Genomic DNA, 18,425 nt, shown 5'->3' with positions numbered 1-18,425 from the left:
AGTAGCATGGATAATTTAACTTAGCATAAATGTGGCTTGAGCGGGAGTGCCGTTAAGATATCCATGTTCAATATATTTCAGCTCTATAATAAATTCTTATATTAGGCTTAGACAGAAGGTCTAACCAAAATCTTTATTTTAGGGTGAAGTGTCTTTAGCCACCCCTGAAATACCTTCTATTAATGATTCTTCAGGCCCTCTGAAATGCCACCAAATGTTCAATTAAATTTCATAACATTTGGCTTTATGCATCCAAATCTTCATCGGGTCACTTTATGAGACATTATGTTAACTCCATAATAAATTAGGCTAAACTTTCAACTGTTTTTCTGCTTTTGCAACTTTTTTTTGTTTTTTTTAAACAACTTTTTTTTATCAACTTTTTTTTAAAAGAATCTTGAAGAGATGTATTGTACTTATCTTAGGTGGTGAACAGCAAGGGACAAGTTCGCCATTTCAAATGCTCCTGCCTGGTTTTTAAGATCATTCACGGCATCCTTCCTCCCTTAATCCCACTATCTTATAACTCCTCGAGTCCTGACTCTACCAGAACCGCCCAAAGGTATAAACTATCCTTCCCCTCTCTACACGGTATTCGCTATGCAGGCAAACTGGGAAAATCCCTTCTCTTCAGAATCACAGGCCTTTGGAACGACCTTACTACCCCGCTGCGGAACCTGGGCTCCCTCCAATTATTCCGCAAGCAACTGAAAACCTGTCAATTCACTAAAATGTAATTCTATCCCCCCTTAATCTTCTCTTCTATATATAAGTTCATGTAAACCTTTTTTTTCCTTCTCTTCCTATATTTTAAGTTCTTGTAAACCGTGCCGAGCTCCACAACATCCGTGGAGATGACGCGGTATATAAACTTAAGGTTTAGTTTAGTTTAGTCTCATAAAGTGACCCGATGAAGATTTGGATGCATAAAGCCAAATGTTATGAAATTTGATTGAACATTTGGTGGCATTTCAGAGGGCCTGAAGAATCATTAGAAGAAGGTATTTCAGGGGTGGCTAAAGACGCTTCACCCTAAAATAAAGATCAATATATTTCAGCAGCACTGAGCAGATTGTGCAAAATTTCAAACGTCTATTTCATTTGCTATGGCTTCCTCTTTTCACTTCTCATTACAGCTAGTCTCACCTTCCTTTAGTTTGCTCTTCAGATATCCATGCTCAATTTAAACTGTAACATAGTAACACAGTAAATGACGGCAGCTAAAGACCTGAATGGTCCATCCAGTCTGCCCTGTAATCACATACATTACAGTTTCATGATTAAATTAAAATGTCTTCTCTTTCTTATTTCTGGGCCCTAGACCCGGTGCTGTCCTTAGGTTCCAACTACCGTTGAAGCTCATGCCAGCCTATCCAAACCATCTCCGATCGTGAAAGTTTGCCCATTCATTTTCTAGTTAGCGATCCTCTTGTGTTCATCCCATGCTTTTTTGAATTCCATCACAGTTTTTCTCTGCACCACCTCCCTCAGGAGGGCAATCCAGCCATCCACCACCCTCTCCGTGAAAAAGAATTTTCTAGCATTACTCTTACGTCTACCACCCTTCAACCTCCTCTACTTTTTTTTACCAGTTTCCCTTCTCTGGAAAAGATTTGAAACCTTTCAAATATTTAAATGTCTGTATCATATCAGTGCAATATGTGTATGGGATCTTCAGGCTGAAATGATTTTGCCAATTGTGTGTCTAAAACCATTTTATTGGCATGGGGATTATTTTGGTACAACATTAGTAATGCCATACAGAAACAGTTATTCCAATTCTTCACCAGATAGCCAGAGTGAGAAGCAGAGCCAGGTACAGTACAGGATGTCTGGTGATACCGCAAACACAGGCATGTTATACAGGTCTTGACCTCAAGAAGCATCATTACGATTTGTGGATTTTCTCTCGTCCTCTTCTTCCCACACACTCAGGGCACAGTTCTCCTGGCCTCTCACACCTTCCCCCAGGACAGCAGCACCTCGTACCATGGCCACCTCATTTGCTGGCTTCGATTTGAAGTCGGATTGTGTGACGTCAACTGGTCTTGCAAGACTATGGGACCCTGTGAAGCAGGCCGAGAAGGGCAGCTGCAAATAATAAGCACCTGCTCCTTTCCCGTCAGTGGGAAGGAAGAGACTCGGGATAGGATGCCAATGTGATGTTAAAGTTGATTCACCCTACCCTGGATTTGGGGCATGGGCTCAGCAGCCACCCTACTGCTTCCCTCCTCACACATGGAACCGAGTTTACATCACAAAAGGCGAAAGCAATGTGTGTAAAATTTCCAGGAACTCTTAAGACGACGACAAAAAGGACAAAATGGGGTTCCGTCCCTTCCCCCCCCCTCCCAATATATGAAAAGGGCAAGTCTAGAACAGAGTGCCTGAAATTAGACACCTGGCTGGAAAAGCAATTTAGGCAGTTAATGCTGGCCTAATTGAGTATACATGCACTTAACAAGAGCCGGTGTATTAAGTGCCGAAGTGCTGCAGATATGAGCATAACTCAGTCTGTAAGTTATACACATAGGTTTGAGTTCGGCCCACCCCCTTGCAAACTGCTACGTTAAGTTAAGCAGCTTGTTAAAAGATAGACCTTTGAAATAATTCTGCACGTGGCAGCACCTCTGTTGTAGAAGTGCCCTGAAAAGGACCAAAACCGTTCAGTATGTTTGTGCCCACGTCACAAATGGGTAACGAGTTTCACTTCTAGGCAGTCATAATGGTTCCAATGATACATTAAAACCACCCCAATAGGAGATGGTATACGAACAGATGGGTATTCGAGGTAGCAAATAATCACGACTTCCTTAAGCAAACTAAATACTTTTCATAAATATGCTCCATGCTATACTGGAGGAAGCACCCCTCTCCCCCTTGATTATCCCTCACCGTCGTTTTAACGGTAAGCAGGAGTCACCAGTACAGTGGCACCTATCTTCCCTCTCATCCCAGCTTAAATTAAATTTTTTATACAAGTGATTTCACCTCAGCAGGAGGAAAAAAGCCTACGTCCTGCTCCGTCTGCATTTTTTTTCCCTCATGACTCCAGGAAGTGCTTATCATATGGCTACAGTCAATTTGCTACCTAGGCCACATGGTGTCAAACCAAGGCAGATAGCTCGCTCTTTGCCGCTTTCTTTCAAATGGCTAAAGATATTCAGCATTTAGAAACAGGAGTTCCCCCCATTGATATTCCCTCACTTTTCTTTAAAGCATCCACTGCTGATTTAATTCAGCTCGGATTGAAAAAAAAAAAAAAAAAAATTGATAAGTTAGTGTTCGAGAATGCAAGAGTAACATTGGAGTATGTTAAGGTTACTGACAAGTCCTACTGAGACAGGCAGTGAATGATAAAAGAGCAGAGGGGTCTCATTAACTTCGGCTTGTGTGTACAATGGGACTGTACAAGGACAATCTTTCCTCGGGGAGGTGGTTCTTTATAGTGCGAAGAGCGCGTCCTCCGAGCTTCCTGTCTTCTTACGACTGGACATATTCGCAGGAGGGTCGGGGTTATTGACAGGTGGAGATGGTAACTCTGGAACTCTCTCGGCGGCTTTGGCTCTTTCTTCTAAAAACCTGTCAAACTCTGCAATATAGAGGCATTCACATAAAGACATTAGAAGCTTGTTCAAGAGTTGCATTAGTAATTTATCACCAGATCCAATTTCTAAATCATTAAATCAATCCATTTGGGTAAACTCCAGGATCAAAATTGGCGGATTTAAAATCGTCTGGAAGCAATGGATAATTGCAGGCATACGGACATTGAATGATGTTATTTTAGATGGATCACTGCTTAGCTTTTCACAATTGCAACATAAGTTTGGCTTAAACAAAAACACAATATTTTAAATGGTTGCAATTGAAGCAGGCTATTCAGGTAGGGTTCCCTGAATGGAAGGGTCTTAATACTCAATATAGTTTGCAGATCCTTTGCTTTCAGGCGGATTTTTTGGGACACCAAGCCGCAAAATGGTATAAATTATTATATGGATTTTTAAATAAAAAAAAGAAAACTGGCCTTAGGGATATTTGGAGTATTGAGATTGGACAGACAATTTCTGCATCTCAATGGCCACGATTTTGGTCTTGGAGATTAAGGTCTACAAGGTCAGCATCTATGAGTCAAACGTGGTTATTTTTGTTACATCGAGTTTTTTGGACCCCTACGCGTTTACAAAAGTTAGATAACACTAGATCCAATAGATGCTGGCATTGTAGATTAGAAGTTGGGACGTTAGATCATTTAATTTTTTTCTGTCCCTGTGTAATTGCTTTTTGGAAACTAATTTGGCCCCAAATTAATAAATTATTAGAAAATCATGTAGGACTCTCTTATGACACTATATTATTTGGTACAGCAATGAGAGTTCAGAGTCCGATTTCTGCAAATAATAAGTTATTATTAATATTGACAGGAGTCGCCATGCAACAAATTACTCAAAATTGGAAAGATTATACTAAGTTAAATTATACATTTTGGTGGGATTCAGTTTGCCACATATATAAGATGGAAAAGATGATAGCGTTACAACAAGGGAATTTTCATAATTTTAAAAAGATATGGGGACCATTGATTATTTACTCTAATGATCAGATATCTTAAGCACAAGGGTAGTTTATATTTGGGTTGGGATGGGGAGTATGTATCATATGGTCATGGGAATATTGATAAAGAGGGGGTTAGTTATTTTATCTTACAAGAATATATGATTGTAAGTAACAGTGATTTGTGAAAATTGTTTTATTATTTATAATTCACTTGATGTAAGAATAAAAAATGAATAAAGATTAAAAAAAAAAAAAAAAGAGTTGCATATAATCCTACATAGCAAGTCCCTCGAAAATAAAGACCCAGATTCACTAAGGGCACAGATAGGATCCGATCTGTGAGGGCTCCGATCTGATCCGTATCTAGGGGGGCTGATTCACGAATCGCCCTCATGCAAATGAGGTCGATCGGAATCACACCGCCAAACGACCGCCCGGATCGCTCTGTAGATGGTCTGCGCATACTTAAAGAGCAGTGACCTGTTTTTAAAAACTTTTAACTTTAGCCCAGCGAGTCCATGGTTTTAACCTGCGGGCTAAAACCACAGGCTCACACTGCGGGGGAAGGCCGGGGCAGAAGCAGGGCAGCGTTTGGGGCAGAGAGCAGGAGAGTTGGGGGCAGAAAGCGCAGGAGATTCGGGGCAGAGCAGGGTGGCAAGGGAATCGCGACAGAGAGTCGGGGGCAGAGAGCAGGAGATTCAGGGCAGGGCGGCAGGAGAATCGCGGCAGAGAGTTGGGGCAGAAGAGAGCAGGGCGGCAAGAGAGCTGGAGAATTGCGGCAGAGAGCAGGAAATGCAGTCGGAAAGCAGTGAGCGACTGGTTCCCAGCAGTCGCATGTTTGTCGATCGGCCAGCCTAGTTGGTGTTGCCGTTTTTTGTGGTTTTTTTAGTGTATCGCTGCCTGCCTACATTTGAATGCCGTTCCCCCTCATTTGCATGCGCATATCGGAGGATGATCGGGACAGAGGTTAGTGAATCGGGTCGGAGGGAAATCGGGTCGCTAAGTGGTCGGAACTTGATTGGTGGGCTTAGTGAATCTAGCCCAAAGTCCCACATCCCCCAGTATAACTCTGTAAAGTGTAATTAACTGTTATCAAATCCAGCATGAATCAAATAGGTCACACTGGAACCTTCTGTATACAGATTGTACAAAAAGATTTACAAAGCGCTTTCCAAAAGCTGCTTAACAGGTTACAAGGGATTTTTTTTGAAAACTTCCCACCCTGTATACAGTTAAAAGGAAGTGGAGCTCTTTTCCTCAAACTTCTATGGAAGCATTCTCAGGGCAGCGGCAGAAGACAGGAAGGGGGAGGGGACAGCAGCACTAGGTGTTATTTTGCATATTCAGGACTGTACACGTTTGTTTAGGCCAGAAAAGAAACAGGTCCAAATGTCCACAGGGGACAATTTTCAAAGGGAAAGTACATAAGGACAGTGCGTGTCCTAGGCTTTAATGCAGAGCTTCCCAGAATGGGGGTGGAGATGGCAAATAGGGTCACAAAATCCACATTTGGGGTCAGGATCAATTATTCCGTAAGCATCTGAAAACTTGGTTATTCTCTACCCTCTTTATAATCACTAATTCTTATTATGTTTTCCCTTAAACCGCATAGAACTTTATGGCCTTGCGGTATATAAACTGATTATTATTGTTATTCCTTATTTTAAAGTTCCTGTAAACTGTGCCATATTATTATTCTTCACCTTCAGGGAGTCACGCAACTGTATTTGGCCATGGTCAAGGGATTGCCAGTACAAAAATGCCCCTTCCTTAGGCACAGGTCCAGGAAGTGATGACAGAGAAAAAGCCAATCCTGGCATGACAGCAGGTTGGGGGTTGTTGCTTGTGCCAGAAATGTTACGGAGGTACGGGGAAGGGAAGGGAAGCGGCGGAAGGAGCAGGGGGACGGAGAGGATGACAGCTGCCCCCTCCCCCCCGCTACTACGCCACTGAGTGGAAAGAAATTGTTGCAGGGCTGTGTGCTTACCTTCACTGGTCACACCTTCCTCTAGATCATCTCCTTTCTATGGATGAAACAAAGAGAAGAGTCAACACCCCAGCCATCCTCACCAATGTTATATTTAACCATTTTCCAATTACTCAAATAGCCACTTAAAATACAACATTTCTAAGTGCCCTTCAGTGGCAAAATTACAACTACCCTTATTTCAAGGAATGCAGTCTTCATTTAGTTAACCTAAAACAAAGCAAATGGTTTACAGGATTGGTTACCTTATCCATTCCCTGCTCATCACATCCAACCCATAATTGAGGTGTCACTCTCTCCCACTGCACTCTCACAACCTCCGGACACCCACCCCTGGCAGCAGGAGAGATGCCCACTCTCTCTCGCCGCGCTTGCATAATCCCCTGACTCTACCCCCCCTCGCAGCAGAAGGGATGCCCACTCCCTCCTGCTGTTTCCCAACCCCTCCATGCCCCTGATGACCCCCCTTGCCTCTTTTTACCTTATTCAGGAAGTTCACCCAGAGGCCCGCCTCTTACAAAATGGTGGGTCTTCCCTTTCCCAGTGCATCCTGGGATGTGCCGGGGAGGGGCCTAAGGCTCTGATTGACCCAGGTTGCTTAAGACCCCTCCTATGTGTGGGGACTTAGGCATCTGGGCCAATCAGAGCCTTGGGCCCCTCCCCGGCACATCCCAGGATGCACTGGGAAAGGGAAGACCCACCATTTTGCAGGCTATGACTGCTCAGACCTGTTGGCAAATTTTGGCTGCACATGTGGCACGAGGTTAGGGAATCATTCGGCGATTATAGAGAATGGCTCAGTGCTCATTTTAATATTAATGACCTTGTTGTACTACATTTGCATGGCAGTATCAGAGACTGCTAGAAAAGACCATGGCAAGCTGTTTTGATATTCCACCGCTAAAATACATGTACGTTACACTGGCTGGAACTGGTTTAGTTTTTTAGTTTTGAGAATCTTCCCCTGATTAGGGTCACAAAGGGCAATTTTTAATGCCCTCTCCCACCTCCCATGGAGCTTGTGGTTCCAAGAGTGCTCTGTATTTTATACCCATGAACCTGTAAGTTCCTGTTGGAAGCAAAATTCCTCAGCTATGAAAGAAATAGATCCAATCAGCTGAATTCCTCGAATGCTGTCTTTGTATTATTTTCTCGAAACCCCCCTTTATTTTCCTGGAGTTTGGATCCCCTCAAACCGGGTTTTATTGCATTTATCTTCTTTGTTTTGTGTCTTTATCAAATTTCAAGTTTATTTGGGATTTGATAAAATCGCTTTTTCATAGATTACAAAGCGATGAACAATAAAAAAAAAATATGGGGAGACATTGTTAGGATTAAGTTTACATGACCATTAATTTTTTTCCCCGGAGTGGGAGAGGACCACCCTCCGGGTTCCCCGGATCCCCCCCCCCTTTTTTTTTTAAATCCCGGCAGCTGCCTCTTGATGTCTTCCGGTAGAGCGGCGTGCCTGCCTGGTCTTTCGGGACAGACTCCCATTCAAAACGTGACGTATGGTCACGTTAGATTAAGTGGATGTACAATATGCTGACTTTTCTTTTCAAAGGCTATTCTTGAAGTTAATTAAAAAATTCATGAAGTGAAAAAAAATCCCCTCTCTGTGTATGGAGTTCCTGGCAGGGTCCTGGAGCAGCCCACACATAGCTCAACCACATTCACATCAGCCATTACTATGCATAAGCACAACGTTTACTGAACATATTAATGACTGATATCAGTCAATCGATACTCAACTGGTGACCCTGAGCATTTATTTTAAACACTGGCATTAAACATCTAGGCCTAGCTAGATAGGAAGCAGCTGCAGGGATTTATGCAGGTCCTTGACGTTAATCAGCTGGGCACCTGCATAAGAGTGTTTGGCCAGGTCCCAAATCCCCAAATTCTGATCCCCTCCTTCTTCTATTCCACCCCTTGGAACAGGAACAGAACACCCCCAGAACTGCAATAGACCTTCCCCTTCTGATCCCCATCCCTTTCTCTCTCCCACCCACCCCATTCCTATAGGTTCCCAAAAGCCTACCTAGTGGTCTAGCAGTAGAAAGGGCAGGAGTGATGGCCACTTGTCATCTACTGTGGCTCCCCCCCTGGGGAGGGGAACTACAGCTGTGGGGAAAGGGAAATTCTTGGGGGTACAGTAAGGAAAGAGGGAGAGGGTAGGAGAAGGAAGATCCATTGCAGTTTCAGAGGGGTGGGAGGGGGATCTGTTGCAGTTCCAGAAGGGGGAGGAAGGGAGGGAGAACTGGAACACTTCAAGTCAGTACCCAGTGACGACACCTGCAAAGCTAACCGGGCGCAATCATAAGAACATAAGAATTGCCGCTGCTGGGTCAGACCCATGGTCCATCATGCCCAGCAGTCCGCTCACGCGGTTGCCCCCGGGTCAAAGACCAGTGCTCTAAATGAGTCCAGCCTCGCGTGCATACGTTCCGGTTCAGCAGGAACTTGTCTAACTTTGTCTTGAATCCCTGCAGGGTGTTTTCCCCTACAACAGACTCCGGAAGAGCGTTCCAGTTTTCTACCACTCTGGGTGAAGAAGAACTTCCTTACGTTCGTACGGAATCTATCCCCTTTCAACTTTAGAGAGTGCCCTCTCGTTCTCCCTACCTGTCCTTATCTATTACGTCTATTCCCTTTCAGTACCGTGAAAGTTTCGATCATGTCTCCTCGCAGTCTCCTCTTTTCAAGGGAGGTCTGCTTTTTGTGTGGTCTCTTATTCCCACAGCTTTGTGAACCCCAGGACTGAATATTGCTGCCGGTTCCTCCCCAACTTCGTCCCCTTAACGCCTCTGCTGATATTCGGCAGCACTGCCAGTTAAGTGCTGTGGCATATTGGCAAATAGCCAGCCCCAAACAGTGGGGATGGGTGGCAGGGTTTGGGGGGGATCTGTTTCCCTTCTTTTTAGTACATGAGTCAGTCCCCACTCGTGCACTGACAGGTAGGGAAACATTTTACTTGCAATGCACCAAATGGCTGCAGTAGTGGATAACATTTTCCCCTATTTTTGACATAGTAATTTGTACGTCATTACCACATTTTCATACATAGAACTTGCACATTATATGCATTTTTACAAATCATGTGCACCCCACTGTGTGCTATATCAGTGTATGTTGACTAAGGTTTAATTGCAAAATTAGTTAATTTGTTTTTTAAGGCTTTTTCTTTTTAGGGGAAGATTCTCAAAACCCACTGGTCGCTAAACCGGTTCTCAAAAGGGCTCACCGTGATTTTATCTGAGCTTCCTGGCAAACTCCAACTCTGCCATGCAAATGTATTAAGAAGTCATTAATATTTAAATGACTCACTGTCCTACTTTTGAGAGCAAAATTTTCCAGCAGGTCAGAGCTGTCGTACCCTGACTTTCTGGTCAGTGCCTGAGCACTGATCGGCTCAGGCATTAAAAGGAAAATAAGGCTTTTGAGAGCTCAGCCCTACCAGAAAATTTTGCTCTGTCCCCCCAACAGAAGGGATGCCCACTCTCTCCTACCGCTGGTGATTCCCATCTCCTTATACCCCCCGGCAGGAAGAACGCCCACTCCCTCCTGCCGCCGGTGATGCCCACCTATCAATTCAAGGCTGGCTGGAGGGATGCCTACTCCCTAATGGCGGGCCTTCCCCTCCCCAGTGCATCCTGGGATGCGGCAGGGAGGGGCCCAAGGCTCTGATTGGCCCAGGTGCCTAAGTTCCATAGGAGGGGCCTTAAGTGGCTGGGCCAATCAGAGCTTTAGGCCACTCCCTGGTGCATCCCAGGATGCACTGGGGAGGGGAAGGCCTGTCATTTTGAAGAGGCGGCACTGTCAGCCGAAGGAAGCAGGCATCCCTCTGGCTGGCCTTGGACAGAGATATGGGGGTGGCGGGGGGTGGAAATCACCTGTGGCAGGAGAGAGTGGGTATCCTTCCTGTTCGGGGGGTGGAAATTATTGGCATCAGAAAGGACTGGGCATCCCTCCTGCTGGGAGTATCAGGGGGATGGGGACCCCGGTGACAGGAGGCACTGAGCATCCATCCTGCTGTCCTTTAATTCATGGTGTATTTTGTGCGTGTGCCGATCGCTATCACCAGCCACTTGTCACATGCAAATATAGCAACCTTCTGTGAACCTCATTTGCATGCGTGGATTTTTGATAATGTCTCGTCTTTTGCAAAATGTTATATTTATGTCTACGACAGTGGCTCATTGGATTATACTGCAAAGGTTTGAGAATTTTCCTCTGTTGTTTTTGCAGGTTTGTGTGCTAATTATACCTGCAAGAATCTAAAAAGAAAAGCTTTTAAAAACAAATGTGTTAGTTTTGCAATTACTGTCCTTGAAAAATTAATTAGTATAGGGTGCATTATAAGTGTGGGCGTGTTTTACCAGGATTTTTTTTTTACATTGACATGAAATACACGCGGGCACGTTATGTGTAAAACTACAGTAGTTTACTGTATCAGATATAAAGGATTTTTTAGGACGTGTGTTAGAACGCTGCATGCACTAATTACTGTATCAAAGCCTAAATTTATACACAGGAAATTGGAAAATAGATATCTATAACAATCTATTTTCTTAAGGAGAAACTGAATTTAAAAGAATCTCACCAAGTCGGTACTGAGCCACTCCTCAATGTCATCCATGACGGAGGGCTGTGCAACCGGGATCTACGGAGCACAGCGAGGGACACAGCAAGCCGGGCAAAGCCACAAATACATCCACAATGGGCACAGAACAATGGAGAAAAAAACATAAGGGTACAGGAAAAAAAGGGGGGGGGGGGGTAAAACAGAAATAAAATGAAAGCACAAATGGAAAAATTCGTGGAAGTGCAAATGCATAAATTAAACATCAATAAATCATAAGAGGAACAATGAAATCAAAATATTCAAAGTGATTGGAAGGAAGCATGAGGGGAGTTAAGAGGAGGGTACAGATTCTGACATTGGATAACTTTTTGACTTAATAAGAACAAATCAAGGGTTCCTGGCTGAAAAAATGATGAGACATTCTTTTTTTAATATGATTAGAATATGTCTGGTAGATAGTAGACACATATAGCTGGTTTTCTAATATAAATAGCACTTTTTAAAGCTCTAAAGCTGCTCCTAATTTATTTAAGAGAACATAATGCACTTTATAATGAACCATCTCCATATTAGAGATCAAAACAAGTCTGAAAATCACATTTCCACCACAACGAGCCTCCTGTCTTCAGTCTGCCTTTCTGTTGTTTTACCTCTGAGGGGCAGAATCCTCAGGAAATGAATTCACAGCTCCAGCAACTCATTCTGCCCTCCCCGGGTGCCTCTTACCACCGAGAGTCGGCTGTTTATAGCACTAGTCATTGGTTGAATCCTGCTCCCCCACATCGTAGCTGAATGGAAGTGGTTGCTCTTCAAACCTTCCTGCGGTTGTCACTTCATAGACCAAGAGTCCATTATAATAATGCCTGAGGACCATTGAGAATTTCATTCCATGAACGATTCTTACATATGCAGCAAAGCCAGTGAACACCTCCCAAAGACTAGTACAAAAACTGGGGACATACCACAAAGTTATTCTCATAGTACACAGTGGTGTAGCCAGAGCCAATTTGGGGCAGGCCTGAGCCCAAAGTGGGTGGACATCGCTCTTGCTTTCCCTTCCCCTCCCTTCCCCTCTCTCTTTCCCCCACCATCCCCTACATCAGGCTCTCTCTCTCTTTCTTCCCAGCCCGGGCATCAAATTCTCTTCCACCATTCCCTTTCCCCCAGCCCATGCATCATATTCTTTCTCTCCCTCCCTTCCACCCCCCCCAGTCTGTGCAGAAGACTCTCTCTCTCCCTCCCTTCCCAGCCCGTGTACCAAGTATCAGACAGAAATCCAACGAGTAGCAACATTACAGAGCAGGTATTGTGACGTCATAATGCCTCATTCCACCAATGCCTAACAGCCAACCTCATCAGTGATGTCACAGTAGGATGATTGATTATGGCATAATCATGCCGTTATTAATAACTCTGTATTGTAACACACCACAGAGTTCTGTGTATTTCAGTATAGAGCCCATGCATTATATCACCTCACAGAAGCTCTTTGTAATTCTGTATGGTAACATCTCTACAGAAGCTCATAAAAACCGCTCTAAATTGACTCCCCAGTCATTAGTTGCGGTCTAGAAGCTCTCAATAAATATAAAACTCTGCGATCTTAGCTGTCTGCAATACCAACTCCAACCTCCACCATCCCCTCTACATCTGCCACCATCTGTCTGGGGAACTAAAGACTTGCACTGCAATGAAGAACCAATGGTGTGTGTGCACCTGAGAAAGAGTATTTCTGGATTAATGACTAAAATTCTGTACGCACGATGTCTGTGTTTTTCCTACATATAAGCTTCCGTTTCCACAGCCACGGAGGAGCAATTATTCTCTAGTCTTCATGCCCTTGCTTTAAAGCGACAGGCCGACTGTGGCTTTAACAGTACAGAGGAGGCTGTATTTACCTTCTGAAGATAACAGGGTTCAGAGAAGAGGACATAAGAGATCAAAGGTGAGTGTGAAATACCTTTATTTGCCTTAGCAAGTAAACAGAGCAAAGAGAATGTACCAATCTACTCTCCATATGAGAGCCACTTCAGCTGTTCTAGGCCTAGAGATTCACGAAGCTCACTGATCGTGTCCCGACTAGTTTGCGAGCGTTCCCCGACCCGATTCACTAACTTTCTGCCCGATCCGATCCACTCATGCAAATGAGGGGAAGTGGCATGCATAAGTAGGAAGGCAGCGATTCACTAAACAGAAGGAACACCGATTGGGCTTGCCGATCCAAAATGAAGCGACTGCTGAGGACCAGTTGCTTACTGTCCCTGCCGACTCTCCTGTTCTCTGCCGCCCTGAAATCTCCCTGCTCTCTGCCACCCTGCCTCTCTGCGAGCCCGTGGTTATAACCCACGGGTTTAAAGTGGGGCTGCACAAGGCACATTTCCACCGAAGTCCTCTCCTCTGTATTATAGCAAACCCCGCTCCACAATATATGTGACGCACAGTGCTTTGTCCAGAGCTGTGGGCTGCCGGTCTCCTGCCCGCCACCTCGCATTGGCACACAATGGCAGCCAGACCCATTTCAGGGGGACTTTCTTTCATCAGGAAGCCATTCTACACAAAATGGAGGAAAAAATATCGCCGTTGTTGTTGACCTCCTTTCTGCAAGGAGCTGCGCCATTGCTTCAGTAAACCCAATAGCGATCCTGGCTGTTAGAAGGGGAAGTCGTGTGTATCTTTTAAGCGCATGCCTATGTGGGATCCCTACGAGGTCATGCCAAGGGATAGGGTCACTAGGACTTGAATGAGCGGGTCAGTAGAGCGACGGTATAATTACAATTGTACTTTAGGGGGTCAGTAGACTTAAGAGGGTGGGTAAATGGTGTGGGCCGACTTGATGGGCTATAGCCCTTATCTGCCGTCATATTTCTATGTTTCTATGTTTCTATGCGTGGATCACATCTACAGCCAAAGAGGATGGTCTGCGCATGCATCTGGATCGCTCTTCAGCGATCCGTGGGGTCGCTGTGGGGCGTGATTCCAATCACCTATAGTTATAGCATACTCCTTGATTGTGTAGTTTGCTTTTGACATACATTTTTCTGTGTCAGCGTAAGATTGCTGAGCACCAAAGGTGCCTGAGGAAGAATAAACCTTGCAGGTGACTAACCACCAGTAGCCCCTCACACTTCCTAGGCATCCTCAGAACAGCAGAAAGCATGTTAGCCACTCTGTAAAAGCAGAACATGTAAGATTCAGAGGAACGTGGACTATTCACTGGGTCTGCCCCTAATTATGTTCAATAAGAACATAAGACTAACCTTACTGGGTCAGGCCAAGGGTCCATCAAGCCCAGCAGCCTGTTGTCACGGTGGATAATCCAGGTCCCTAGTACCTGACCAAAACCCAAGAAGTAGCAACATTCCCTGCTTCCGATCCAGGGCAAGCAGTGGCTTCCAAATGTCTTTTTCAATAACAGACTATGGACTTTTCCTCCAGGAAATTGTCCAAACCTTTCTTAAAACCAGCTACACTATCTGCTCTTACCACAACCTCTGGCAATGCTAATGCGTTCCAGAGCTTAACTATTCCCTGAGTGAAAAAAAATTCCTCCTATTGGTTTTAAAATTTTTCCCTGTAACTTCATCGAGTGTCCTCTAGTCTGTAATTTTTGACGGAGTGAAAAATCGATCCACTTGTACCCGTTCTACTCCACTCAGGATTTTGTAGACTTCAATCCTATCTCCCCTCAGCCGTCTCTTTTCCAAGCTGAAGAGCCCTAACTTTTTTAGTCTTTCTTCATACGAGAGAAGTTCCATCCCCTTTACCATCTTGGTCCCTCTTCATTGAACCTTTTCTAGCACTACTATATCTTTCTTGAGATAAGGAGACAGAATTGAACGCAGTACTCCAGGTGAGGTCGCACCATGGAGCGATACAGGAGCATTATAACATTCTTAGTCTTGTTAACCATTCCTTTTTAAATAATTCCTAGTGTCTTATTGCTTTTTTGGCCGCTGTCACCACACATTGGGCGAAAGGTTTCATTGAATTGTCTACAATGACACCCAGATCCTTTTCTTGGGCACTAACCCCCAAGGTGGACCCTAGCATCCAGTAATTGTGATTTCCCAATGTGCATCATAAAAACATAAGAACATAAGCAGTGCCTCCGCCGGGTCAGACCATAGGTCCATCCTGCCCGGCAGTCCGCTCCCGCGGCGGCCCAGACTGGTCACGACCTGTCTGTATCACCAGAAGAGGCTCCCTTGCCACCTTGGTTTCTCATTTAAGTCCTGTCTTCCTATCGAAGTCCTAACCTTCCGGTCTTGCACATGCACGACCTGGTTTGGTTTCTATACTCATTACTTAGTTAGCTTTTTATACTTGTGTTACATCCCAGCTCCTCCCTCCGTATCCCGCGATCCCTTTATCCCTCAGGAATCCGTCCAATCCCTGTTTGAATCCCTGTACCGTACTCTGCCTGATCACTTCCTCTGGTAGCGCATTCCAAGTGTCCACGACCCTTTGGGTGAAAAAAAACTTCCTTGCATTTGTTTTGAACCTATCTCCCTTCAGTTTCTCCGAATGCCCCCTCGTATTCGCTGTCACTTTGCATTTGTCCACATTAATTTCATCTGCCACTTGGGCGCTCTGACTTCCAATTTCCTAAGGTCTGCCTGTGCGTTTTAACAACTTTGAACAGTTACAAGTGGATCTATTTTTCACTCCGTCAAAAATTAGACTAGGGGACACTCGATGAAGTTACAGGGAAATACTTTTAAAACCAATAGGAGGACATTTTGTTTCACTCAGAGAATAGTTCAGCTCTGGAACGCATTGCCAGAGGTTGTGGTAAGAGCGGATAGCGTAGCTGGTTTTAAGAAAGGTTTGGACAAGTTCCTGGAGGAAAAGTCCAAAGTCTGTTATTGGGGGGAAGCCTTCTTGCCCTGGATCGGTAGCATGGAATGTTGCTACTCCTTGGGTTTTGGCCAGGTACTAGGAACCTGGTTGGCCACCTGGGCTTGATGGACCATTGGTCTGACCCAGTAAGGCTATTCTTATGTTCTTATATAGTGTCATGTGCAAATTTTAATCACCTCACTCGTCGTTCCAATTTCCAGATCATTTGTAAATCTATGACTGCAAACTGTCTGGGGATGAGACACTGGAACCACACAAAGGGCTCAATTCAGGAAAGAGTACCAAAAATTTGGGTGCTACGCAGTGTCAAAGGCATGTGTAAAATATTTGTGCCCAAACATTAATTACAAGTGTGCCTCTGACCCGCCTGTGCCCCTCCCCCAACAGGACTCCCTTGGAACTGAACTAGATTTACAGAATAGGATCATTTATATGCGTAACTATCGATTAGTGCTTGTTGATGTCAATTATTAGTACTTAATGGCAATTAGCTAATTTAGTTATGCATGTAAATGAGTCCTGAGCACCTAAAATTAAAGGGACAGTGTCTTGTACCCAAATGGCATCACATATATTGGGAAACATTTATTGAACCAAATTACATTTCAACAGGTAAAAGATGAAACAAAACTGGAACAGCCTGGGACAGAAAACTGAACTGAAGTTCGATCCATCTCCTTGTCGGGAGCAAGAGTCGATCAGAGAGTGGCAGCTGGAACCAGCTGTGGCCCACGGTCTGTGCTGGCTGGCTACCGGAGAGAAATGAAAGCAGTGTAATGCATGCATGTATAACTGTCATCTGCTTTGAGCTGAAAGGTAACGTGGAATGGTGTCAGGACAAAGACGCGCGCAGACAATTGAGCGCAGCATGGAGGCGTGCGCCGCAAAAAATTACTGTTTTTACGGCTCCGATGGGGGTGTGTGTGGGGGGAACCCCCCCACTTCACTTAATAGAGATCGCGCCGCGTTGTGGGGGGTTTGAGGGGTTGTAACCCCTCCCATTTTACTGAAAACTTCACTTTTTCCCTGTTTTTAGGGAAAAAGTGAAGTTTACAGTAAAATGTGGAGGGTTACAACCCCCCAAACCCCCCACAACGCCGGCGCGATCTCTATTAAGTAAACTGGGGGGGCTCCCCAACAAAACCCCCCGTCGGAGCCCCTAAAACCTGTAATTTTCTTCGGCGCGCGCCTCCGTCTTGCGCTCAGTTGTTGGCGCGCGCCTTTGTCTTTCGCGGGGTTGTCTATGAACCACGTGGAATGAATGGCGTAGCTGGTACCCCTCCCCCCTCTTCTCCACACGCCCTCCTTCCCTTCCTGCGGACCTTTTCCATTTTCCAGGTGTGAGCAACATCACGAACTTGCTGCTCGTGTCATGCCAGCTATTCCTCTGACATCACATCCTAGGCACAGGGCCCGGAAGTGACGTTAGAGACAGGCGACATCGATGCGGGCCGCAAATTCATAATGCTGCTCGCGTAGGAAAATTGAAAAAGGTACGAAGGAAGGGGTGCACGCGCATGGCAGGGAGGGGTCGGGAAGGAGCAGGGAGTGGAGAGGTGGACGGTTGCCGGCGCCCTTACCAAGACCGTGCCCGGGGTAACCCCCCCTCCCTGCCTCCTTTTAATACACCACTGAGCAGAATGTAAGTTCAATGAAATGAAATTCCTTCCAGTCCCGAGTCTGCAAGACTTGATGGCATTTGCTCAGCAAGGTAGAGTGCTTCCTAGCCCATGTCCAGAAAGGAGAGGTCTCAGAGGCCAGGGATGCCACAGTAATCTAAGTCTCCTTTCTAGAGCGAGGAAATACCACTTAAGCTAAGGGACACTTGTAGGGCAGGAATACAAAGTGCCCTCAGTCCTTCAGTTTTCACCGACAGAACTTTTCACTTTATGAACATAGTAAATGACGGCAAACAAAGACCCAAATAGTCCATCCAGTCTAAGACATATTTCGCCTTGTCTACTCATGTCTTGGTACAAAAGCGCAAAAAGTTACCAAAGAAAGAATTTGTAAGTCGTTAGAGACTGCTAGTGTTGGGCTTAAACGGGAAGTGAGTACAGTGGATTCCAACTGACCGTTCTACATATGAAATCAGCCTTTCAGCGTCCGAGCTCAGGTGATTAATTGCCGTTGGAAGAGCATTTCTTTGGGCATTCTTAAGACGAGAAATCCACTGTGCTTTAAAAGGATATTAATACAGGTGGTTAAAAGACAGTCAGCTAAGCTAAGGACACAGACAAGTTCAGTTTGGTTTTATTGTAGGTAGTATCGGTATGAGGACGGGGTCAGCACTGGAGACCACCTGCATCTCAGCACATATTGCAGTATCCCATTTCCAGGCCAGAAAACCACAAGCCGATATTAGGCGGCTAAAAAAATGCTCTCGGTTCTGGTGTCAGAGCAGTCCCTTCATTTTACGAACAGCAGCAAACGCCA

The 18,425-nt window shown here is 45.0% G+C and overlaps 1 protein-coding gene across 8 annotated transcripts in view; it reads right to left on the bottom strand.

Annotated features, from left to right (window-relative positions):
* Positions 1–1,700: 1,700 nt before the first annotated feature.
* Positions 1,701–18,425, bottom strand: part of TOM1L2 (target of myb1 like 2 membrane trafficking protein) — a 123,754-nt gene continuing 107,029 nt past the window's right edge. For 5 of the 8 annotated variants that reach the window (XM_033963336.1, XM_033963329.1, XM_033963332.1 and 2 more), the window contains 3 exons: positions 11,148–11,207; positions 6,545–6,581; positions 1,701–3,592 (listed from right to left, as the gene is read on the bottom strand). In XM_033963336.1, the coding sequence (XP_033819227.1) occupies positions 3,444–3,592; positions 6,545–6,581; positions 11,148–11,207 (246 nt within the window). In that variant the 3' untranslated portion in view covers positions 1,701–3,443. Of the gene's footprint in view, positions 3,593–6,544; positions 6,582–11,147; positions 11,208–17,417; positions 18,168–18,425 lie in introns of those variants that run through there. The other 3 variants (XM_033963334.1, XM_033963335.1, XM_033963337.1) reach the window with 2 other exon arrangements.

Source organism: Geotrypetes seraphini, chromosome 11 (genome assembly GCF_902459505.1).
Source record: "Geotrypetes seraphini chromosome 11, aGeoSer1.1, whole genome shotgun sequence".
NCBI classification, from domain to species: domain Eukaryota; kingdom Metazoa; phylum Chordata; class Amphibia; order Gymnophiona; family Dermophiidae; genus Geotrypetes; species Geotrypetes seraphini.
This window is presented reverse-complemented; position numbering and strand designations above follow the sequence as displayed.